Here is a 26,386-nt window from a genome sequence, read left to right as displayed (position 1 = left end):
CTGCTCACCCCCTACCCATCTTTTGTTTGCTCCCAGACGTGCAAGGATTTCAGTAAGCCTCCCCCCTACACCCCATGCCAAGAACCCACGCGACCGGAGTGGGGAGAGGGGGCATCGGGGGACCGAGCGGGCCACGGTGCGAGACTCACCAAGGGCAGCCGAGGCTCACGCAGCGGCGGGGCTCGCGGGGTCGCGCGGCGCGGGGAGGGCGGGCTCGTGCGTCACCTTCCTCCGCATCTCGGCCCCGCCCCGGCCCGGCCCGGCAGGTGGAGGCCGTGTCGCCAGGAACCCGCAGAACGCCAGCCAGATGCTTGCCGCTGGTCAAAAGCCACATCGCGTTCTACCCGCGCATCCCACTTACACATCTCCCCTTTTCTAAAGCATATTGTATAACATATTGTTACCCAAACAATATGTCAGATTGTCACTTCCGTCCTTCGCCCCCAGATCCACATTTTAAATGCTGCCACCATCCACCCCCCTCCACTCCCCCCCCACCCCCCATAGTGTTCTTGTTCTCTTAGTCTTCTAGTATGAGGTGGGAAGGGGCAATGGCGCAATGGTAGAAGACAAAAAATGAAGAGGTCCTAAGAACTTTAAATTATGATGACAGGGTGCATCTAAGGGTGAACACGTGAAAACCTCTAGGAATATCATTTGAGTGCTTTTAAACTTTCACACCAACTAGCAAGCAAAATTCCTTTAGTCTGAAAAGAAACCACACTTAGTACATTGTAGAAATTTACAGGTAGAATGCTGGGCTTTAACCTGCTGCACCACCAGGGAGGGGCCACCACTTTTTTTTTTTTATAGAGCACCTATGTGCAATCTTGAACATTTGAATTTTGTTCAAATACAAAAACTTAAATGTAGTCTTACATTAAATGCAAATTGTAAGACTAAGGATGAGTACAGTATCTCAGTCTGAGGTTAGAATCTAAAGAGGATGTAAGCATCAAATCTGTTATTAGCTACAGCAACTTTATGCAATGAAGGGGGTGGCACAAAATTCATTTTAAGACAGAAAAGGCTGCATGTGCCTTTTGGTTTGAAGCCAAACTTATGCTTTTCCATGGTAGATATTCTTGTTTCCATCTTTTTTGCTTAATTCGTGTTAAATCAACAGGGTAAAATCGGTTCTAAACTCAAAAATCATGCTGGGGATCAATACTTATCACACAAGCCAAGGTATTTTTCCAATTCTGAATTTTGTTTTAACACTGTCAGCTGCTACCTTTATTTTGTTCTTGGAAAAGTGGCAAAATCTTAACAATTTACTTTTTGTGCTGAGAGATATTAACACATCAAAATATATTTTATATGAAATTTGACCATTTTAAAGTGTCCATCCTACATACCTTGGAACTTGATTATCCAGATTTTAGTAAATTCTTAGTAATTACGGAATGTTGCCAAGAAGCCAATTAATTCTGTGTATATTATTTGTGATAGTTAATATTAAATGTTTTTATACTTGTAATAGAAAATAATCTTCTGCACATCCTAGGCATACATAGCTTTAGTTCATTTGTTATTAATCAAATTTCCACTTCCATACAAATATTGAAATAATTACAGACCTCCCATCCTGTCTGTTACTCCCCCTCAGCAGTGTATTTCAGATCCACCTGTTCTTTTCCCTAGTCTCACTCCCCTCCCACCCCAGTGCCTCTGACCTGTACACCAGTTCTTGTACACATAAATAAATCTTAAAAAAAACCCCTGTGGTAACAGGGCAGGCTCATGCAGTTATATTTCCAATGCCATCACAATTTCCTAATTCAACAGCTCACACCCACCCCAATTTCCATTAAAAAAAATTACTTTGAACCAGACAAGTATGTACTTTAGAGTTTGTGAATGTTTTCTATCTGTACTGAGTACTTTCAACCTCTAGAAATACCACAAATATCTGACACGTTTATATTTATAAGCCTGTTAATGTCAGGTAAGCACTTTATTCAGACACATTTTTAGTGCTTATAGAAGTCAATACTAGTTCTAAGAGGGTTGATTTCTAGATAATGAATACAGAAACCGGAAATAGCTTTAAAATAAATGTACTATGAGGTAGAACAAGAGTACTTGTCAGATTACTTGAAATCTCTCTCACACACAATGTCTAACTGCTGAGTAGAGTGTAATGTTTTTCTGCTCCAAATCTGAATGTGACATTCTAATAACTGGCCTGCAGAGCCATCTCAGTAGCTGACGTTGCCTGCATATTTTGTCCTCTAACATGTAAAGAATAGCGTGTTGATGATATTCTTTTCTGAAAGATTTGCATTTTTAATAATTTTAAATAATAATTTAAAATATACATTTAGATATATTTGCTTGATAATTTGAGTCAAATTCTAAAAGGTATTAACGTAACTAAAAGGTTTATTTCATTAGTCTTAGGCAAGTCACTTTTCATAAAGTAATTTTTTTAAGATTTTATTTATTTATGTATACAGAACTCGGGTAAAGACCAGAGGTGCAGGGGGTGAAGAGGATTTACCGGAGACAGAGTGGAGAACAGAACAGGCAGATCTACGAATTACAATGCTGAGGAGAGCAGCAGGCAGATCAAGAGAGGTCTGCCACACCATGTGGGTCACCTCCCTGGCCAGGGATCGAACTCTCACTGAAGCAGCTGTGGGGAGTGTCACAGTGCTGCACTTTAACCCACTGCACCACCAGGAAGAGCCCTCCACAAAGTACTTTTTATATCTATGCTAAATAAAAAAAATTACACACAAGACAAAATCATCATAGGCTTTTATGAGAAACTATAAAGTTTAAGAATCCAAGTTAAATGTACAGAGATTCATTAACTACTACACATTAAAATATCAAGCACCTGCATAAGAAATCACCTTATTAAAATTTCTTGCTTAATTATTCCTCCTTAAATAATTTAAAACTCTACTTTGGACAAAACAGATGCAAATGTATATTTGTGCAAATTAACTTAAAAAACATAATATGGCTTAAAATCCATCAATTCCTTCTGCAGCTTCATATTTACATGAACACATTTGAATCATTCCTCTGCTTCAGTTACTTTTCTTAATTCAAGCGAATGTACTTGCACACTTCTACAGGCAATATAAAATTAACTACTCCATGCTGAACAGTAATAAAGAATTAAGAGGCCATTGGTGCAAATTAATTTTTGGGGATTTTGGTAAAAATTGTTAATATAACTCAAGAAATAAGATTTGTTGGGTTTATCTCTTCCCTTCACATGCTGGAAATTTCTTGGCAGAGTCCTAATCTGATTCAGGAGAAAAATGGCAAAAATGCAAAACTCATTCCACTCTTCCTACCACACTTAAAAAATAAATTCTTAATTTCAAAAATAAATTTCTATAAGCCCAGTCAACAATTTCTTTAAAAGTATAACCTCAGTTTTTGAGATAAAATTTAAATAGAATTTGAATGTTCAAATAGTGCCACAATTAATAAAAAGCAGTAATTTATACAAGCATAAGAATCCATATCACTTGTGCTATTAAAAAAAAAATCACATAACAATCATCCTGAGCTACAAACTAACATGTAGATTATCCTGCAAGTCACTGCTTATTCTATTTACACTATAATAACAAGCAAAAGATCTGTCAGCTACAAGTCTACAGGTTTACTTGTTGGTAATAGTTGAACTTTTCCAATAGGATGTTTTGGAGAACCTTTATACCAGATCCTCTCTCTTTCTGATGGTTTTCGAAGGACCTTGTGATTTATCCCAGCAGAAAAGCCCTTATTATTATTTACAACAGATTTCAATATGTCCTGATTTGTCAGATCATCCAAGGGAAACTTAATTTGACCATCAGTTATCACTTCTTGTTTACAAATTCGTGTTGACCCAAGAGTAGCATTCATGGCGTCTGGGTGTCTCTTCATCTTTGAGAAAGATTTAGAAGTTAAGTCCATGCTTGATTTTGAAACTGAATCAACATCTGTTTGTTCGTATGATGTAGTCTTCCGTTCTTTAGGACCTGACGTAGAGCATGAAAGAGAGGAATCTTTTGATGTACTTTCTACACAAGAGGGAAGAGCACTGTCACAGCTGACTGCTTTCACCAGGGGAGAAGCAGCATCGCTGAGACTTGTCAATTTACGCCTTACTGGCTGTCTGCTATATTCCAACAGAGAATTAATTCTTCTGACAGACTGACGGACCGGTGTACGTTGAAACTTAAGGGGTGACTTAACTTTTGTCCTATTTGGTTCATTTAAAGAAAGCTTGTTAAACCATTGTATGTGGTCTGAAACCTTTCCATGTTCTGTCACTTGTAACCTTTCTGAAACCGTTTTACCCTCCACTTCCACCAGTGACTGCTGTTTAACAATTTTCACAAGCCTAGGTTTTGACAAGCTTGTTGTATTACATGGAGTATGCTTTAAAGAACTGGTCTTAGCCTCATCCTCCCTAGAAGCTGCACATTGTAGAAAGTTCTCTTCAATTATATTCTCATTCTCCTTTAATTCAGCATTTACTTTATCTGCAGGGGACTGCTGTTTCTTTATTTGTTCATCACCAGGCGATTCTTGCTTGCTTACATTATCTTCTGGTACATCTGTATGAATGCTATTTTCATTTTTCATATTCACCTCAGTTGAGTAACATCTTATAGTTGTTTCTCCATCCAATTTTTGAGTCTGATGTAATGATAACTCTCCTTCTGAAAAACTATTGTCACCTGTTCTAGTGTGGCATTCACTTGATTCTACAACAGTTAAATCATTATTTTCAAATAAATTTTTCTCTGGGCTACCTTCTATAGAACATGTTTCATTTAATTTTACTTTCCCTACATTAGTTATTGATGATACCCTGTGATTTATCAATGCATGAAGATTACTTCCAGATTCAGAAAATGCTTGCTGAATTTTTTCCAAAGTCTCTGTGGTCAAGTGATTTTCATCCCCACTAAGAGAGCTTCCAGTTAAGTTGTTATTATGCTTATTGTACCTATTAGAAGAAGTGAGATCATATGAGCTAACAGGTGACTTTTCAATTATACTACCCGGCTCCAAAGAGTTCTCTACCTCACAATCTGCCTCTATTGGAAAAGCTTCATTTACACCTATTTCTTGAAAACTTGAATTATTAGGTCCTGCCCAAGACATCCGGTAATTTGTTCCATCAGGTCGCTCTGGAGTTAGTAAGTTTTCCTCAGACTTACTGATCTTTTTTGAATCTAAAATAAAGCAGTTCAGTATTTAATAATTTATATTAGAACCAGTTCTGAAATATTATCCTACCACTAAGCAGTTAATAATCCCAATAAAAAGACTTGTTAAAGAATTAATTTTTATTATAAACATGTCCCACCATTTTTATTTACATTTATAAGCATCTTCTAAATGTTTATAGAAAAACATTGCTATTTCAAATAATAACATTACAGAAACATGAATTTTAAATTTCCAGAATAGTTAATTATTTACATTAAAAAACCAACAAAAGTAGGCTTTCTAGCTAAAGTTCTAACAATACCATATAAACATACCTTTCTTTGTTAATCTTTCATCAATATCTGGGCTAAAAAGTAGACCAGTTTTTACAGATTCAATTCTATTTTTTAAAATTTCTTGATTTGCAAGTCGTCTACCAACATTTTCATGTCTATTAATACCAGAACACTCATTCTGCACAGAAAAGAAAAATGGAAAAATTTTTAGTTAAGAAATAAAATTAGTTAATTAAATAACCAAGACAAAGTAAAAAATTTTAAAAATCCTCTACAGCTGATTTAAAAGGTATATAAAATTGACAACCAATTTTATAGCAAACAAAAATATACTTGCACACATGCTAATGAAAACTGTAACCATCTTCCCTAGGGTATTTAAAAGTTCAAAATAAAATAGAGTCACACAGTCATTAAACACTTTATGTGTGTGTGTGTGGCGCTTCTGTGCCAGGGCCTATTTATTGTAGTAAAAAGGAAAAACAGGGCTCTCCCTGGTGGCGCAATGGGTTAAAGCACAGCACTACGAAGCTAGCCGCAGCTGCTTCATCACGAGTTCAATCCTCAGCAAGGGAGGTGACCCACATGGCATTGGAGACCTTTCCTGTCTTGCCTGCTGCTCCCCTCAGCAGTTTATTTCAGTCAAACCAACTGTTCTGTTCCCCACTGTCTCTGGTGCATCCTCTCACACCTCTGTACATTTGGCCTATATCCCAGTTCTGTATGCATAAATAAATAAGTCTTAAAAAGAAAAGGAAAAACAAAACTGAACACCCTTTACCCTCAGGAAATTTATATTCTAGATGGGATGATTCAGATCAAAACAAGATCAACAGTGAATTACATTGCATAATATACAATAAGTAAGGTGAGAAATATCATGGAGAAAAATAACGTTATGATAAGAAAAATGGGAATTGTAAAGGGTGGAGGTGTAATTTAAAGAGTGATCAGAAGATGACCTGTGAGTAAAGAAAAATGAGGGTGAGAACTCTAACGTCAAAGGGGAAAAAACATTCAGGGAGAGGCATATTTAACAAGCAGCAAGGAGGCATAGGTAGATGAGGCCCACATGGAGGATTGCAGGTCAATTGAGAAACTGCGGCCTTTTTACAGAGCGAAATGAGAAGTTACCTGAGAGTTCGGAGCATGGAACTGCCATGACTTAACTTGGTTAGGACAATTTGGCTACAGCAGTGCAGTGAAGCAGAACTATCAGGGAGACATTACAGTAACCCAGTTTGAGATGACAGAGCTCAGAGAAGGTTGGAAATACAATACCAATGAGAATTGGTCAGTCTGTACATACTCCAAACACAGAAGTGAGATAAGACTTCCTAATGGCTTAGACAGGGCATGTGTGAAAAAGTGATGAGTGAAGAATGCTTGCATAGTTTATGTGACTAAAAAGTGCGATGGTGAAGACCACAGGTAAAAGAGTGGTTGTGAGAGGTGAGAAGTGTAAAAGCAGCAACAGCAAAGAAATGCATCTTGGGAGCTCTATTTGAGCCAGGATACACTTGAGCTATCCATTGGGTCAACATCCAAGTGGAGAGGTCAAGCTAGAAAGATGTTAAAAGAGGGCCCTCTTTTTAACCACAGCAGTATGAAGCTATTCGTAACCACTGCAGTGCAAGTTCAATCCCCAGAGAGGGAGGTGATCCACAGGGTGCAGACCTGCTGGCAGGTCAAGGCAAATAAGGATTGATACTTGTCTCCTAGTTTAAGCAACAATGAATTTATGGGTGATCTTGATGAGAGCAGTTTGCACTGACTTGGGATATCAAAGTCACACTGAATTGAATTAAGTAGAATATAAAAGGAGGAACTATAGATATTAACTCAAGATTCTGGTATAAAGAGAATAGGGCCAAAATAAAAACAGTAGGTATCCTGGGGGAGGGAGGCTGAAAAGGTCTTTTCGTAACAAGTCTATAGCTTTATGCCAATATAACACCAATGAAATGGTGAAAGATACTTACTACATCTTTGCTACTTCTCCCTAGACTAAATTTCAAACGAAGAGATCTTCGAACCTTTTCTTTACGACTGACTTTAGGAGAGAAGCAGCCTGTTTTTCCTGATTCTACCCTAAAAAGAGAAAATAAAAATGTCAATTTTTAGCATAAAACTAGAGAAACTGTTGAAAAATAAAAATTTTGAGATCATTCAGGTCAAATCATATTGCCAGCAACTGGACAAAATAATGATTTCCTAAAATCAAATAAACTATAAGATAGGATATATGAAAACATTGTATTTGCATATAAAATTGATTCCTGTTGTCCAATGTCAATGACAACAATCACTAGACTAGTTTTATAAATTAACAGTAAATTTCAAAATTACACATTATCCATGCTAAGTAGGCTTTTAAGCAAAGTGAACTCAAACTAGCAACCTTTCTCTGGAGGTTAAAGTCTAATTATAATTAGTATGATTATAAAGGGGGTGCATATCTTTAAAATTTTTAATTCAAATATTTTCAGTAAAAAGACAAAATATTTTATCAACTGCATATGTGAACCAAAAATTTATCCAACAAAAACAAAAATTGTCCTGCAGAAATTACCTGCAAACTTTTTTACTTGCAATCCTTTTACTTCGCCTTAGCACACCTGTACTGATAAAATGGTTTCCGCCGATGACTATAGGAGAGAGTGAGCTCTGAGATGACCCTTCTGAGCTTGTATCAAAGTGAACTATAAAAATAACCACAGGTAATATGCCACACATATTTTCTTTTCAAAGTTTAAAGTATTAATAGCAGTTAGACTAAAAGTCTTAATTTCTAGCCTAAACTAAACCAAAATCATGTTTCTGGTTAAAAACTTCTGGAGCAAGTATTCCTACAGAATTAAAAAAAAAAAAAAAGCATCAATACCAGATTGAACACTACTTTTAGTCTTGCTTTACACTCTTAGCAATACAAGTAATACAGTGTTGCAGAATAAGGAAAGAACATGCTTTTGACAGACATACTTGAGAGGTTGTCCCACCACTTAATAAAAAGATTTTAGGTTCTGCAAATGAACTTTTGCAATGAATATAAATACTACTATAGTGTATACAAGCTGTTCAGGTGTTCCTGGTATATAGCATTAAAATGCTATTAACAAAAATAAAACGCTGAAAAACTTTTTAGAGTCTGAAAATCCAGTAAGCACCTGCTGGCCAACTGCTGTCCACCTGTCTCTAGAGTATAATTTGCCCAATATTTTTGGTAAACCAGCAAAACTAATTATAACACATACCTAAACACTCGGCTTCTGCCATGCTCTATGGCTCCCTACAAATGGTGGTTATGATTCATTTTATTAAATTATTTAACAAACTGTCATGACACTGACTAAAATAAAAATGAGGAAAAAAGTAAAATAGTTACAAAGTTTATATATATATATATATATATATATATATATTTGAGTTATATTTGAATCACGCCCATGATACATACACTCAAGAACACTCCTTATTCATATTGATAAAAAAATTCATATAAGAAAAAAAAGATGCATTTGGCTGAAGAAAAATTTGGAAGTCAAAATAATATATTTAATGTGACATAGGCAGCTTTATTTTATAGCTGCAATCTAGTCACCTTGAAAATGTGCAGTAATCACAATAAGGAGTTGCTAGAATATGCAGAATGCAAAGTGATCAAACAAACAAGAAAATACCAATAGGCACTCTACAAATTAGAGAGTAAAATTACCTGTTTTCATTTTTTAAAAGCATCATCATCTATGACAATCCAAACAGAAACCAACCCATTTTCAATTTTGTAAGTGGAAATTATTGAATTATGGCCGAGAAAGTAGCTTCAAAGAAAAATGGTGGTTAAATTATTACTGTTGAACTTGTTAATCTATAGGAGTTTAAGTCTTCAGATTCTCAGGATAGAAAGCTGAAGACATAGTCTTTTAATGAACATAGAGAACTTGTAAATAATCCTAGGTGATGACCCTGTGAATGCACAAGAGAACAAATTGCTATTCTGTTCAATGTTTTAATTAAAAGAAAAAAAAAATCTGGGCCCTCCCTGGTGACACAACGGGTTAGGATGCAGCACTGCGTGCAAGCTGTAGCCACTTCAGTGAGAGTTCAATCATCAGCCTGGGAGGTGACCCACATGGTGCAGCAGACCTCTCCTGACACGCCCGCTGCTCCCCTCAACAGTGTACTTCATTGATCTGCCTATTCTGCTCCCCACTCTGTCTCTGGTGAATCCTCTCACCTGCACCCCAGTTCTGTATGCACAAATAAATAAGTCTTAAAAAAAAAAAAAATCACACTAACAAAAACCTGGCACTCAAATCAACAGGATTATATTATTCTCTGAAGGCTCCAGCCAGCTACATTAGGAACGTGTTCATTTGCTAGGAACTAATAGGGCCGGTAAGGTTTGAGACTATACTATGAGGATCGTGTAAACAAGTTTTTAAGGTTTTTATAAAAGTTATTTGAGGACAAAACTTTAAAAATCATCCCTGGATCTACTAAATCCATTCTGGATTTAGAGATAATTAAACTTCTGGTAACTTCAACTCAAAAAAAGACAGCAATAAAAACAGCTATAAATCAGAAGAAATTACAATTCAGAATATCCAGTCATATAAAATCTTAGCACCAGTGCTACCAATAGAAACCCAAATTCTGAGTTACTCATCCCAAGCTCAAATAGGCACAGCCTCCACTCACGCGCACACTTGCGCACACACACACATTATACTAAACCACTATCTTTTTTCAAAGTTAGGAAACAGTAACATTTCAGAGATTTGATAAAAGCACAGAATAAAGCTCTGACTTTAATAATAATTTACATAAAATAGCACTTTGCCCATTCACATTAATATATAACCAAATTACATAAATTCTGTTTGCTACCTGAAACTGGAGAAGAACTGCTACTGAAGAGATTGCTTGGCAATAATTCAAAGTTGAAATTGTGTTTGATGGATTTCCTTTTCTTACTTGAGAAACCATGAGAAGAATCTACTGGCAGTTTGCGCTTAGCATTTGGTGTAAGAATCACTGGTGATACAGATAGCTGGGCTGGGGAAAAAAACGTAAAACCCATTTGGTTGTCTCTCACACAGAACTGAAAATATAAAAGCTTTATGTAATTTCTTCCTATAAAGTTTTGAGTTAGAGCTCTGAACAAAGAACAGGATTATTACATATAAGAAATTACAAAGAAACAAAACTTTTAATAAATTCTATTATATTAAACCAAACAGACTAAAAGATATAATAAAGAACATTAACAGAGGGAAGAAAATTAGTCAAGAAGTCAAAACAAAAGCTGATCTAAATATTGTTTTTGCTTTTTACGTAACTATCAACCAATAAATTTTTTCAATTTGGAAAATAAAACAAATGATTGATCATACTGTCTGTTATTCGGCTTGATAATTTCAGCCATAAGCAAATCAAGATTTAAAAAATTGGAATGCACATTAACAAGTTTCTGTTTATAAAAAAAAAAAGAGAGTCAGCCATTTTCATGTTTAACACCAAACTTAGAAGGAACAGGAAAGCATGATGTATAAGATTAAAAACATAACAGACAAAAAACATCTTACCTACAGTTTCAAGTTCATTATAACCAATGTAACTGGCAATGTCACAACATTGTATTATAGTACAATATCTCCACCAAAAACAGAAACCAAAATCAGGTATATTGTCTTAATTTTTTGCATAGTGTAAGACATTTTCCTTTAAATAAACATAATACTTACCGATTCTTTCCTGCTGAGGTGTAATTGAGGGTGTTCTGTTAGATTTAAGTTTATTCAATGCTCCACTAACAAAATCTGAAATACAAAGCATACAATAGAGATGTAATAGATTATCACTTAATGTTTATCTCTTTTCCACCAACAATCACATGGATATTTGTGGTCTTCAAGCTTATTTTTTGTTTTTATCAATTTATAATACTAAAGATTATTCAAAACCAAGTATTTCAAAATAGGGGGGAAAAACTATATATTTTCATTTCATTCCCCAATTATATTCCCAAGTCTCTCTTTCAAAAGAGGCAAAAAAAAAAAAAAAAAAAAAGCTTGCAATACAGAATAAAATATAAAGCAACTCTGTATAATGGAAAGAGCATGATTGAAGAAGCCCTTTCTTGTTGAGGGAGGGAGAAAATGTCAAGACAAGAAAACTGTAAAAGCAAAAGTCAAGACAGATTTAACAGGCACTGATTAAGTAGGGAGTTAGTACTTGGACAAAGCGGAAAAGCTATGCAGGGTGTATTATGTATACAAAGGCATAAAAAAAGGACTTAGCTGTATTAGAAACCAGTAATTTGATATTGCTAGTATAAATAGTGAGCAGTGGGTACAATAAGAGATCAGACTTGCATATTAGGCAGAACAGAACCTATGTGTCATTTTGAAGAACTTAAACGTCTCCAAAGGCAAAGGAAGAAAAATAATCAGATCTGCAGTTTAGAAAAATTACTTTGGCAGTGGTGTGAAAGATTTAAGGAGGCATGCAAAGTAGCAAAAACAGTCTTATATTATTCAGGCATTCAACAAAGTTACTTCTACTTATTTTGTACATACTGTATGTCAAGCTCTGTGCTAGCACAAAATCAGACATGGGTCTTTTTGCCTTTGTGGAAGTTACTTTAGTATAGGAAACAAATACTAAGTATATAAAGTAAATAAATAAAAATGACTAAGGGATATAGTCTGAAGTACAAATACAATAGATTTGGGAGTCAAAGCAGAAGTGAAATTTAAACTAAAACTTGGAGTGAGGGAATCAGAAAAGAAGTGAAGTTCTGAACTGAGATGGGACCATTTCAAAGAAGGTCAAAGTGTAAACAGAAGTCAAATATAGAAGAACGAATATTTAAGGGGGTATCAGGAAAAGAAAATAAGAGCAAATGGCTAGAGGTAAAAAACAAAGCACAGTATATGATAAAAAGACAAGAAGGGAAAAAAATGTCTCTGGCAGGAAAGAGTCATGTGGCCAAATAAACTGATTAATACAGAATTTCGGAGACTAAGACATTAGGAAATTTTAACTTCAATGGGAACAGTTATATGTACAAATATGCCCCTAATTCTCAATGACAATGAAACACAAAAGATCTTTAATTATGTGTATCAATTAGTCATCGAATATCACTCAAAATTATTTCAACTCAACTTCAGTAGTAGCCTAATTATGTAAACTAGAGAATATTCAATAAAGAGACAATATTCATTGTCTTCACTGGGAGGCAATGGCTAATGAAGTCAACCTTGCTGGTAGCTGGGCAGACACACCAGGTTACTGAGAGGAAAAACGGAAAAAAAGAAAAATGAGAGCCAGAACAGAAGAAAGAAGAAAATAACTCAGCAACAGATTCAGTGATGGCAGATAACACACACTTAGCACAGCAAAAGGAAAACCTGGTCCATCTATAACCTAAAATTGTCACAATTATCTCACGGGCCACATTGAAAGCACACACTCTCATCTCTAGAGAAAGGGAATAATTGTGTCTCCATCCTGATAGATCTCATGAACCTACCACATATACGCTGATCAAGTCAACTCAGTCTGGTGCCAGTGTCCGTGAAAGACAGTTGTCAGCATAATGACAACACAATCAAGCACATACACACTAACATACCCACACATGCAAGAACAGGAAAATAAAGGGAGACCAAATCTTTCCTACCTAAATTACAAAAGTTTGCCATTAAATCCTGTGTAGATTATGAGCCAATATAGTTAAGAATTTGTCATGACAGTATAAAAGTAACTAGAGTAACTCATACAATAAATATCAAAAATAAAAGTTCTAAAGATTGGTTGCACAACAACGTAAATGTAACACTACCAACCTATACAATTAAAAAAATGGTTAAGGCCCTCCCTGGTGGCGCAGCGGGTTAAAGCACAGCACTAAGAAGCTGAAACCACTTCAGCACGAGTTCGATCCCCGCCTGCCCCGGAGGTGACCACATGGCGCGGCAGACCTCTCCTGACCCGCCCGCTGCTCCCCTCAGCAGTGTACTTCGTCAATCTGCCTGTTCTGCTCCCCACTCTGTCTCTGGTGAAGCCTCTCGCCACCCCTGAGTCTCTGACCTGTACCCCAGTTCTGTATGCACAAATAAATATTTAAAAAAAAAAAATGGTTAAGATGAGACATTCTGTCATAGTTTCCCACAATTTAAAAAAGAAGCCAAAAAACTCTTCAAAGCAAATAGCCTAACCATTGGATATTTGCGGCATTTCAAGAAATACAAAAACAAAATAGAAGGCGGCAAATAAAAAAATAAGACACTGATGGTCTAGAGCAACTGGACAGTTTTTAAACTGTTAATGAAATCAGTGTACTTTAGTGGCAGTTGACAAATGCCATTACCATCCATTCATGAACAAAACACCTCTGAATTTAAGCCAAACATTGACTTACTGTATTACTCACTCAACTGTGTATGCCTACTCAGTAAAAACACTGAGCTGAATAAATGATCTCTATCTTCAAAGAGTACTAAGCATAGGAGGAAAGAAGGCAATGGCACAAAGAATAAATATAAAACTAATAAACTTGGTTAAGTCTAAAATATTAAAGAATGTCAGCAGAAAAGAGATTTATTCCACACTGAAGAACATGGGAGGCTTGGGGGAAAGACAGCCTTTACTTGTTAACATTTAAGCCACATTTTTACAGTTGGATATAATTTGAATAGGAGTAGATGAAAGAAACTAATGTGTAAGTAAAAGAACAAAAGTGTCTATAAAATAAACAGTTTGACTAAAGTATAGGCTGTATAAAAGAGAGACAAGAAACAATAGAAAAGTTAAAGCAATCCTATGAAAGATCTTTAATATCAGTTTTAAGTAGCAGGATTATCAATGAAAGTTTCTGAAGAGTATGTGTATACCTGATATGTGATTAGTTATACATCAAAAATGTCAGTCTTCACAGCAATAAGCAGAGAAGTTTAAAGGAGAAGACACAAAAACCAAAAGAAGATTTTCACAGTAAAAATGCAACAGAACTTAAAAACTCTGACTATAGGTGATAATGTGCTTGGAGGCCATGGCTTAAAGACTGAATGATAAAGTGGTGAGCAACAGAACAGAATAGAAATTTCATGGACAGAAAGAGGAATTAAACAGGTAGGTCTAAAGAAAGGGTGACAATGATCATTTGAAAAACAACATGTTTAAAGCATCAAGGAAAAGCAGAAGTGAAGATGTCTGCCTAGCAGACCATTGCTAAAGTGAATGTGAGGTTTTGAGAGCTAGTTCAGTCATGGGGCATAAAACTCTACTGGAATGTTGAATAGGAGATAACAGAGATCCAGTGTTTATCACATAACTGATTGAAATCAGTTATGGGGAAAAAGATAATAAACATGATCTGAGAAAGATCTGTAAGTGTTAACAAGTTTATAGGTTTGTGTGCCATTTAGAATTAAGGATTTTGCTGATGTACTCAAATTAAGATGAGGTCATTAGGTGTAAGTCCTAATCTTATGCGATTGGTGTCACTGTAATAGGGAGATGTGGGCAGAGAAAGACATCCAGGAAGATGCCATATGATGACAGATGCAGTGACTAGAATGATCCAGCAAGCAAAAAGATAACTGACAGCTACTAGAAGCTAGAAGATGCAAAAAAAAAAAAAAAAAAAAAAAAAAGAAAGAAAAAGAAAAAAGTCTCCTCCACAGGTTGTAGAGGAAGCATGGCCCACGCACACTTGGTTCAAGCTTCTAACCAGAACTGTAAGATAATAAACTTCTGTTGTTATCCGCTATCCCATTTGTAGTACTTTGCTACAGTACACCTAGAAAATGAAACAGAAGGCCTAAGGCCTGATGGAGCAAGGGGTAAGCGTCAGCACTATGGAGCTCTCAGCAGCCATTGCTGCAAGAGTTTGATCCCTGGCCAGGGGGCTGACCCACATGTCACAGCTCACCTTTCCTGTCTCTCCCACTGCTCCTTTCAGCAGTCTATTTCAGTAGATCCATCTGTTCTGCTCCCCACTCTGTCTCTGATGAACCCTCTCTCTCTCTCACACCTCTACATCTCAGCTTTTGTATACATTAAAAAAAAAAAAAGGCTTAAGGGGAATCTACCAAAAAAAAAAAATCAAGAAAGCCAAAGATTTAAAAAGGAAAAAGACAGTAAGTACAGTTGGCTCTGATATTCAAAAAGATAAGAAATTTTCTAAGGCAGATGGAAGAGGAATGGTGTAAATCTTATGCATAAAGGCAATAAGTCTTATGACGCATTCTACTATAATGGACTTTTGGATGCTTTTGATTCTTCCTTGGCTATTTGCTGCATTATTTGATTGATACTCCTAACTAGTTCATTTCACTATTTTATATCATGATCTCATATTTGGATTATTACCATACATCTGACTGGCCTCCCAGTACCTCCCAGTATAAGCCAGATAATTTTCTAAAATGTTTTTGTTTGTTTGTTTTTTTAAAGATTTATTTATTTGTGCATACAGAACTGGGGCACAGGCCAGAGGCTCAGGGGTGGCAAGAGGCTTCACCAGAGACACAGTGGGGAGCAGAACAGGCAGGTCAGGAGAGATCTGCTCCAGGGCAGGTGGGAATCAAACTCATGCGGAAGTGGCTTCAGCTTCTCAGTGCAGTGCTTTAACCCGCTGCGCCACCAATTTTGGCAGAGGGCCAATTTCTAAAATGTTTTAATCATATAAATCGCCTTCAATGATTCAGCTTACCTTTAATTCTTTAGTGCGACACTGAGCTCACTGTATTATTCTAACCCTTTATAATAAGTCCTTGATTCAAGTCATACTGGTCTATTTAGAGACATAGTGTACTTTGCCCCACACAAATATTTCTTCATGGCATCTCTCTCATCTAGAATAGGATACAAGTATTCTGACCATCCATCCAGTTCCTCTGGATTCCACCCATTTTTCAAAAAGTTTCAGGTGACCTCTTCTTTGAAGACTCCCTGATCATTACACCCAGGAAACATTTTTCCTATGAACCTATTTTATGTTTCTCTTAAAGACAGTATTTAAATATTACAATGAATCATCATTTTTACCTTTCACATTAGAATGTTCTATCTTCCCAACTATGCTGTTAAGTACCAAAAGGCAGCCCTCATAACTTATGCTTCTCAAACTTCAAATGTACTTTCGACAAAAGGAAATGGCTTGGCTGTCTTTCTCCCTAAAACAAGAATGTCGCTTACCTCCTACACTCTGTCTCTGCTTTCTCTTACAGTCACCAGGAGTTTCATATTCACCTTCTTCAAGGCCTTCTAATGATGGAGTAGCACAGAGACCATCAATACCCAACATAGCTGGTATCCTTTCCAGGATAAAATCTGGAACATGGCCTAAATAAAATGTTGACAATCAAGATCTGTCCTCTACTGCCCCTCAAAATAGTCACAGTATACTCTAACTTTCTAACAGTTATTTTCGAGTTCACTTGAAAGTTCATTTTAACAATCCTGTTAACTTAATGCAACTACATCTTACCAATATCTGATGCACAATCAATAAAAATCTGTACTACTGCAGCCTGTAATCGTAGTTTTTTTTCTGTGTTAGCAGACATCTTTTCATGTACTTCACTTGTCTGAAATAGGTTTGGTGCAAATATAACCGCAAGATTGCTGCTATCCATCTTATTCTCACTGGATCTTAAATAGAAAAAAAGGGTTTTTTTTGATGGAATCAAAGATAAAGTCATAATTAAAATAACAAGTTGAGCACATTTTAAAGATTGCTTGTTTATCAATAACACCCAAGTCAAATACAGTGACCATTCATCCATTTACATGATTGATTTAAATATAGTAAAGCAAACTAGAAACACACTACCTCTGTGCTTAAATATGTATCATAAAATTATGCTAATTATACAGTTCACACTTTGGTTTTCCATATCTCATGGAATATGTTTATCTAATTTTCAAACACATACATCTTCAAAGTATTAGAGGACAGCAAGTATATCTACAACAAGCAAGCAGAGAAGGGGATACATTTAAAAAGGAAAACAAACTACTTTAAAACACAGGAATACAAAGCTATTCAGTGAATTAGATACTAATAGCCCATTAAGGAATTCACAATGATGACTCTAAAACGTCAAAAAAATATTAAATGACTTGGCACTGTCTCCTAAAATATACAGGGTGTTCGTCTCACAGGAAATATATAAACATTACTTAGAAAAATTTCTATTCTAAGTGAAATTTTACTACATAAAAGCGTAACTCTACCTAGTCAAAAAGCAAGCTACCACTTCCCAAGACTTAATTACTACTTACCTAAGAGAAACATTCCTGAGAAAGTTAAAGAAATATCTTAATATCTCAATTGTGTGGTCAGCCATAAGACAGGAGATCAGTAATGTAGCTTTCTTCTTCTCTTCTGTTCCTAACTGCTGTGCTTTGAAAAGTGCTTCATGTAAATCAGCTGGGAGAACAGGCTCTGGCAATTCCCTAAAAAATTGTTTAAGAAGTCCTGCAATATCACAAGGAGGTGCAGAAGACAGGCAACTCTCACCATGATCCAATTTATTCTGAAAGAAATATAAGCATCTTGAGCATTTTCTGGGTATAAAAAGGTATTCCTCCTCTGCCCCCCCCCCCCCCCAAAATTAAAACCATGATGAGAAGTATCTCATTGTGAGAATGGCCCATACTACAAAGAAAAAATCTGGAAACAATAAATGCTGGCAAGGATGTGGAGAAAAAGGAACCATCTCATTCTGCTGGTGGGAACGCAAACTAGTCCAGTCAGTATGGAAAGTTGTGTGGAGGATCCTCAAAATACTAAAAATGGATCTACCACATGATCCAGCAATTCCATTACTAGGAAACTACCCAAACAAAACCAAAATATTAATCAAAAGGAAACCTGTACTCCTAAATTTACTGCAGCACTACTTACAATAGCTAAGATATGAACAAATGGATCAAAGGATTGTGGTATATTCACCCAATGGAATATTAGTAATGAAAAACAAACTCATGCCATTCATGGCAACATGGATAGAGCTGGAAGGGATTACGCTAAGCAAAATAAGTTAGAAGGAAAAAGAGAAGTATTGGATGGTTTCACTTATAGGGGAAGGGTGAGGGGTTAAAACTGAGTCAGGAAGAGCTAAAGGGACTATGATGGTGGTTCACTGGTGTCAAGATGATGGGAAAACAAGGGAAACAACTCCTGAAGGGAGAAATCAGATACTGTACAAAAAATGAACAATGTAAAAAAATTTAGGAAATTAAAAAAAATCATTGCAAAGTTCATACTTTATTTGCACTCTAAGGAATTTTTTAATAAATTCCCTGAACTCTTGTTTTAAAATATACCACTCCTTCCTAGAAGGGTAAATATTTTTATTTTCATGTACAAGGATAATAAATTTGTAAGTACTCAATAAACTTAAAATATTATACAAATAGCTTGATTGTGATTATTTCATACTATACAGCAAAAAACTAGTTGTCTAACCTAAATATGTCAATTATACCTCACTAACACCAAAAAAGCTATTTACAATTCAATTGTCACTGATTCATGGAACAGTTCTAAACATTTCAATCATAAAAAACAAATCACAAAGTGGTACTAACGAAGAGTATGGTTCAAGAATACACTTACCTTCAGTGCTTTTAGACGAATAACAGATCCTGATTTCCTAAAGAGTCCTTCTGTATGAATATGCTCTTCTAAAGATGTGCAAGCATCAACAAGAAAGCTAAAAGAGAAATCTACTTAGGTGACCAGGTATCTTATTCTCCTATCAAAGTACATAAGCACAATGCTCCTTTCAGAAGTCCTGATGTCACAAATACCCAATTCACTGTGATAGGTTATTTTTAGTTGTCTTTGCTTCCCAAGCATGTTCAAATTCTACATTTTCCTCATTCCCACTCCATTTCTGTTTCTACTTAGAGCAAAAAAAATTGCTTTTACTACCTCCACTTTATCATCTCAGTCTCTGCTCAACCCTCTCCAAAGACTCTCATTCCCATTATACCAACAGCTTTCATCATAGTCACCAATGGCCTCTGCCTTCCCAAATTTGTGGTCAGTCCATTATCCCCGTCTGCTAGTCCTATAAGTATCTGATACTTGACAATTCCCTGCGTATCTTAAAAATACTTTTTCCCTGATCTTTAGTCTGTTTTTCTGCTAGTTCTCCGATTCTGTCTTTTCAAACTCTTTCTGGCCTCTCTTTCAGGCAGACATCTGTATGCTAGGTTACGATGGGGTCTTTTTTATAAATCTGTTCTCTATGTGTAATACGTATAGCATACATGGCTTAAGATATTTACCATCTACTACAATTACCTCAAAATAAAGCAAGGTTTTTCTCATCCTATCATTAACCTTCATAAAAGTTGGACATATTTCAGTTCTTATATTCTTCTCCTATTTAAAGATGTGTTCAATTTCTTCATTTTAAACACAAAATGGTGGCTGTAGATGCTTAGTTGGTATTGATGGCATCAACAAATTAAAATGAATGTCAGCTGTAAGCAGCTGATAGAGTTGCTCTAGTGCAGGGGTTGAAAGTCACCGAGGATATAACTGACAGAATAGTTTTTTAAAAAAGGAGCCAAGAAATTACAGTGTAGATTTAATCATTACTGAGGATATAACTGCACTTCTAAATGATGGCAATCATTATAAGTAAACATTTTATAGGTCACAGAAGTGGCAAAATAGAATCTATACCTATAGGCTGATGAAGGAAAACTGTTCTAAGGCAGTCAAGTGCTCAATAGATGCTTTGGGAACAAGCTATCAATTAAAAACCTAGGTTACTAGAATAGAGTAATCAGAATGAAATCTACTTTGAATAGAGGGGAAATGAATGAGGAAGAGCAAAATCTCTTCACATGCATTTTTGAGATATTTTCTTTCAATGTTAATTTTCTGATGCAGTTTGACCAGAAGCTTATTTACAAATAATAGGGGCTTAGAAAAGCTCAGCTGTTACACAATTTATATTTATAAATACTGCAGTAGCTTAAATACTCTTTTGCCTAATTATTCCTGAAACAAGTTAAAAACTATTAAAATGATAGCTGCACTGATAATTCAGGACATTATTGAATACAGGCTAAACTGGAGCATAAGAATTAGTACAGAACTGATAACTGATTTAATAAAACAAAAAATAATTTATTATCTAAAATTATTCAGTTCTGGGAACGAATAAAAATCATAAAATATGTACAAGTTAAAAATTAAAATAACTTTACATTAATGTTGAGAAATGTAGTAATTACTAATGCAATACAACCATTTTTAAACACCCAAGCAGTTTAAAATATTTAGTCTTCATTTCAAACCTTGCTTACCTTGGAATTTGTCCATATTCAGGTACAACAGAATGGGGTAATGCATTAAAAGGCACTCCAAATATTTTACCCTAAAATGACACATTCAGTTACTGTAACACAAATAGTAAAGTATATTTTCTTAAATATTAGACAAATTAAAAGCCCTAGAAAATTTTAAAAAAGAGCAGAAATAAACTGTCTATCAATATAAAACAATTATTTTGAGTGTATTTAGTAACAATTAATTAGTTGACTTTTGATCTGCCTGGTTCCACTTATATAAAGATTTTCATGTAAATAGCACTGATACAGGGCAGTACTACAAACGTATTAATTCTTCCTTATGTTTTTCTTAATTATATTTTCTTTACTCCAGCTTATTTATTAATGCAATATATAGTATATGTCATATAAAATATGTATTAATTGTTTTTGTTATTGATAAAGTCAACCACCAGCTATCAATAGTTAAGTTGTGAGAATGTCAAAAGTTGTAGGAGGATTTTCAACTGCCCTCCAGGGCTGGTGTCACTAAGAGTCAACTACATAATATAACAGGCTTTTGTGCTAGACATGCCAGACATGCAAAGATGGGTAAGACCCACAAGAAACACTGTTAAGTTCAACAATGGAAAGTAAACTGGTCAAATTCTTAAACAAATTTGACCTAAAAACACTACTACTTCCACAAAATACAACAGGTCCTTCAGTTTCATCACCCTAACACTAATTTGAACAAAAGGCTAAGTTGATATATAAGAGCAATTTCTGTCACTCATTTGGTACTTCTTAAAAATACTATCAGGAACAGTTTTCTTAGACCTGATTGTCTTTCACACTCTACAAAAGAGTGCATTCAACTATGTCCTGAGATTGTGCCCTGTCCAAGGCAGGCATTCTACCTTTAATTCAAATTTCATGTAATTACTTTGAAAATAATTTTTCAAAAGTAATATTCAGATGTATTACATTCAAATGTTAGCACTTAAGATCCCCAAAGTAAACATGGGCACTGGCTGACTTGAGTATTTGTACACACCTCTGAAAAAAGGTGCACCATCACTGTGCATACATTCAAGCTTCTTAAAGATGTGCCACTAGTTAAGAAGGTTGTACTTTTGCACTGGACCTAAAAATTCATGCCTATATGCCTACCTACACAAAATTAAGTGAGGACACCTCATCACACATGTACGTGTCAATTTAGCTTATGTGCAGCTATCTCCATGAATGCCCTTAAACTTCTTTTTTAAAGATGTATTTATGCTTACAGAACTGGGGTACAGGACAGAGGTGTGGTGGGTGAGAGGATTCACTAGAGACAGAGTGGGGGAGCAGAACAGGCAGATCAACAAGTACACTGCGGAGGGGAGCATCGTGGGGAGTAGCGGATAGGTAAGGAGAGGTCTGCCTCCCCATGTGGATCACCTCTGGGGTCTAGGATTGAACTAACACTGAAGTGGCTGTGGCCAGCTTGCTAACCCTAACCCGTTGGACCAGCAGTGAGGGCCTAAACACTTGTTTTTAAAACATCTTATTGACCATCTATTTACAATAAGCAACCATTTAGCATTGTTAATGATTCAACATAGCAAAAACATTTTAGCAGTCCCCTTTTAAGCATGTGACTATACTTTGTGACACATAATGAATGAGGCAATACTGTCTGGTTTTAAATTCAGGCTCTTCCACTTACTAGGTGAGTAGCACTGTATCACTAATATTCCCTACCCCCCATTATCCTCACACGGTTCCTACCTAAGTCATAGGGCTATAGAGAGAATCAAAGAATTATAAGATATAAAAGATGTGTATCAATGTCTGACAGATTATTCAAGAACTCATTTACTGCTGTTGCAATGACTGTTTCAAGTGAGCCATTTTTTAAGAAAATGTCAATACACATAACCCCTTACTTGGGTAAATCAGAATTTTCTCGTTACTGTGCAACCAAAGTAAAAAAAGAAGTCACTAAAGCTGATTATAAGTCTACAGATGTCAAGCCTAATTTATTCAGGGTTGTTTTCTGTTCCTTAAGTCTCATTACTGGCTTCACAAATAACTACTATCATTAGTTTCATTAGAGAAAACAAATTACATCCTTTAAATAATTTCTGTACATTGGAATAGCATTTAAAGTATAATTTCTGAAAGATTGCCAGTCCTATTAAAAAGCTCCAAAAACTTTTAGATAGCAAATAGCAAAGAACTAAAGAAATCAAGTTTTGAACAAATTACTGATCCTTTAAATCTCATTTTTCTATGATCTTCTGTATTTCTTTATTAGACTGCTTTTATTAGGATGTCTGGCTTGACTATAAATTAGGAAGTAGATTATTGGTTATCATGTGTTGAGTAAGTGGCATGTAATAGGCATTGTGCTAGTCTTATCAACAGGTTTTACTGCTTTTTTAAAAATTCCCTAAGCAACTAAATGAGAGATACCATTATCCCCATTTTATGGAGTAGGACATTCATGCTTAGGAAAATTAAAAAAGTAACCCGAATCATACACTTAGTAGGCTGAATCTAAAGGCAGGTTTCAGTCTCTTAATAGGAAAATAAACATGTTTCAAACAATAAAAACAAATTCCCCAGAATTTATAAGCTATCAAATGTTATACAAATTGTTTTTCTCCCTCAAGAGCTTTTCTTTCAGAGGTTAGTAGTTTTCATTCTAACTTAGAGGCACATACATTTAAACTATTTTCTATTCAATTCTTCATTTTTTCGCTATAAAATTCTTCATTTTGCAACAGATAATAGAATTTCATTTAAAATCCCCTACCTGAGTCCATGCAAGCATCACTTAACAGCTTTGTTAATCATTCTACTTTAGTCTCTCAGTTTAGACCCTTTAATGGTTTCTGTAGCACCTCATGAACCCCTTGTCCCACTACAAGTCGTATTCTTAAAACAGTGGTAGAACAGTACTAATGATAGCTTGTTCAAAATCCAATACATTGGTAACATTTGGAAATATTTTTAACTGTCACAACTGCAAGATGCCTTCGCATCTAGTGGACAAAAAACACAGATGATTCTTAAATATCCTGCAATGCACAAGCCAACTACACCAAGTCCCAAATCCAACAAAGAATAATTCAGTTCAAAATGTCAACAGTGCTGACGTTTAAATTAAAAAAAAAAAATATGAGAGAGCAACTTGTAACCTTCTTTGTATGATCTAAGATCCCTGCAAAGAATCAAGAGTATCATTCTTTAAATTTCAGCAGTTGATTGTCTGGCTGGCAAATACAGTCAATAACCGCATTTGGAGTCAAACACGAATGAACACAACATGGTAATAAGAAATAGTACAAAGCCTTTTTAAAACAAAACAAAAAACCAGTTCTCCTTTGCCAGAACTTACCACGATTTCCGTGGCCGCTGTTTCACGTCTCCTGCGATCGCACTGACCACGGCCACCCTTTACCTTAATACCATAGACAGCCCGAAGCTGCTGCAACAAGGCCAACCTCACCAGCCTCTGATCCCACATCCCAGACATGTCGCCTAGTCACCGAGGTACAAGCTGGGTCCTAAGTCTCGCTCACCACAAAGTCTTCCAATTTCTAAACTCTCTTAGGTTTGCACCCAACTCCGCCGACTTTGGGTCACATCTGACACTCTTCTGACCCAGAACCCCAGCCACTTCTACGGTTTTTCCTAGACCCCTCTATTCACTTCACTGCTTGTCTCGTCTTAATCCTTTGATCTAGCCACACCTCACCTTCCTTTCACTTACCCCGACCTTCTTTCCTTGTCACCGACCCTTTCCACAACTTACACAGACCTCCCTTTTTTCTCTCAGATCCTTTCGGTTCCCGATACTAACGCCCTCCACGAGCTTCTCACCACTTCCGGCCGCTCCCCAAAGATCCCTTTTCCTTCAGACTTCACTTTGCCCTCGTCCGGTTCCAACTGTAATGACTCTTGCCCGAGCCCCTCCTACACCAGCAGGCTTAGTTGGGTGCTCCCGTCTCGGCCCCACAGCCCCCAACCCCAGCCCAGCCGCCGGACCAGCCGGCTGCTCAGGCGCTTCTTCCAGCCCCGGTCCCCGCCCGGGCTGGCTGGCGCCGTCACCCCGTTTCACAGGCTGCTCCTTCCCTTCCCCATCAACCTGCCCGCGGCCCCCGGCTTGCACATCCTAGTGTGCTCCCTGAAGTCAGGCCGCTCTCCTCATGCCTCCGCCCCCAACGCCTCTGCAGACAGCCGGGGCTCACAGTGCCACCTTCAGTTCCGGACCTGGCTCAAATGGCAGCGCCAAACAGCGCTCCGCACTCTGATTGGCCGGTTCCTCTTTTCAAAATCAGGACCTCAGAGGGTGGCCAGGAGCTGCCTGTCTAGTGAGTTGCGGGCAAAGAGGTGTGGCGGGCAAAGTTTAGAAACCTGAAAAGACAGATGAGCGCCACCGAATGCCTGAAAGCTGTATGTTTTAAGTCGAAATACTCTTGGAAGCATGTTTTCAAAACCTGAATTGCGCCTAAGACAATATACTCGGGAAACGTCATGGACACCTCCTTCTCAGTTTTTCTCGGAAGGTGGCTGAAGACCCTTTTATGGAGATACCGGTTCTACGGAACCCGAGGTAAGACAGTTTAAGCCAGAATTCACAAACGCCAATTTTGATTATCCTAGCCTAGGGCCTTTGCTGAGAACTTCGGCCTCAGAAACTGGTCTTTGCAAGTCGTACCACATAGGTAATTAAGTTCAGCAAAGAATACCTGTCGCGTGAGAGTAGAATTCTGTAAGAAAATTAAGTCTGCTGTGGGCATCAGCTGCAGAAGCTTCCTTTAGTGGAATTTAGATTTAGGAAACCCAGAGGAACCCGATTCCCAGCCCACTGGTTGCTGATTCTGTGGTATTTTGTGGACAAGCAGCCCTGCACGTGTCCCGCTCCGGTCCGCAGGCTGCTTTTCCATTCTCAGATATTGGCCATCCCGCCATGATTGCGTGTAGGATGAAGTTCGTTTAGGTAGGAGACTTGGACTCAGTTGAAATAATGTGGTGAACGTTTACTGCCACCCTATCTCACCACGTGAAATTTGATAAAAGCAACGTAAAGATGTCAGCCTTAGCCACTGTTGTATAAAATTGTTTACCGCTGCCAGGAGTGTCAGAATTTATGTATGGAACATTTCCTTAGCATCATGTGGCTCCTTTTGGAGTTAAGTCTTTAGGTGTTCTACCCTTTTCAATTAAAAAAAAAAATCACATTAGAGGTGGTAACAACCTGGAAGTTAGACATTTTGCTTTAATAGTCACTTATTAAACACGTACTATGTAATAAGGCACTGTGGTATAAAGGATGATGAGCAAAACAAAGTTTGGAAAGGGAAATAAAATTAGTCAACAAATTACATTAACGAAGGAATAATAATCAAGAGGGCTGCCCTGTGGGAAGGAATAAGAATTTATGATACCACGTAATAAAAGATTTTTCATTGGAGGATGGGTACTACAGTTTTTAACTGAACTTAAGGATTAGTAGAAATTAACTTGGTTAAAAAAATTGAAGATGGAATGCTGAATGGAAAGATGAAATGGGATCAGCATTCAGGAAACGAAGGCACTGCATGAGTAAG

At 36.6% G+C, this 26,386-nt stretch overlaps 2 protein-coding genes across 2 annotated transcripts in view; both read right to left on the bottom strand.

Moving 5' to 3' along the window:
* Positions 1-241, bottom strand: part of SCG5 (secretogranin V) — a 56,867-nt gene extending 56,626 nt beyond the window's left edge. Inside the window, exon 1 of the mRNA XM_012728764.1 lies at positions 150-241. The gene's annotated coding sequence lies outside the window, so the exon portion shown is untranslated. The remainder of the gene's footprint in view (positions 1-149) is intronic.
* Positions 242-3,514: 3,273 nt separating this feature from the next.
* On the bottom strand, positions 3,515-24,384 carry ARHGAP11A (Rho GTPase activating protein 11A). Its single transcript, XM_004687945.2, has 12 exons — positions 24,172-24,384; positions 20,817-20,887; positions 19,108-19,204; positions 17,769-18,022; positions 16,972-17,135; positions 16,680-16,826; positions 11,216-11,290; positions 10,359-10,526; positions 8,041-8,170; positions 7,451-7,559; positions 5,508-5,646; positions 3,515-5,195 (listed from the first exon to the last, which is right to left on the bottom strand). The coding sequence occupies exons 1-12, from the start codon at positions 24,307-24,309 to the stop codon at positions 3,613-3,615; spliced, it is 3,075 nt and encodes a 1,024-aa protein (XP_004688002.1). The 5' UTR covers positions 24,310-24,384; the 3' UTR covers positions 3,515-3,612.
* Positions 24,385-26,386: the final 2,002 nt, after the last annotated feature.

Source organism: Condylura cristata, unplaced genomic scaffold (assembly GCF_000260355.1).
Source record: "Condylura cristata isolate star-nosed mole 26May11 unplaced genomic scaffold, ConCri1.0 scaffold00023, whole genome shotgun sequence".
Classification (NCBI taxonomy): domain Eukaryota; kingdom Metazoa; phylum Chordata; class Mammalia; order Eulipotyphla; family Talpidae; genus Condylura; species Condylura cristata.
Note: the sequence above shows the minus strand (reverse complement) of the source record. Positions and strands in the feature narration are given on the sequence as shown.

Coding starts and splice junctions, on each gene's coding strand:
- ARHGAP11A (XM_004687945.2), bottom strand. CDS start 24,309: ATGTCTGGGATGTGGGATCAGAGGCTGGTGAGGTTGGCCTTGTTGCAG. Junction 16,827..16,971: donor TGATTGTGCATCAGATATTG/GTAAGATGTAGT, acceptor CATTTTATTTAG/GCCATGTTCCAGATTTTATC. Junction 8,171..10,358: donor CAGTTCTTCTCCAGTTTCAG/GTAGCAAACAGA, acceptor TTATTTTTATAG/TTCACTTTGATACAAGCTCA.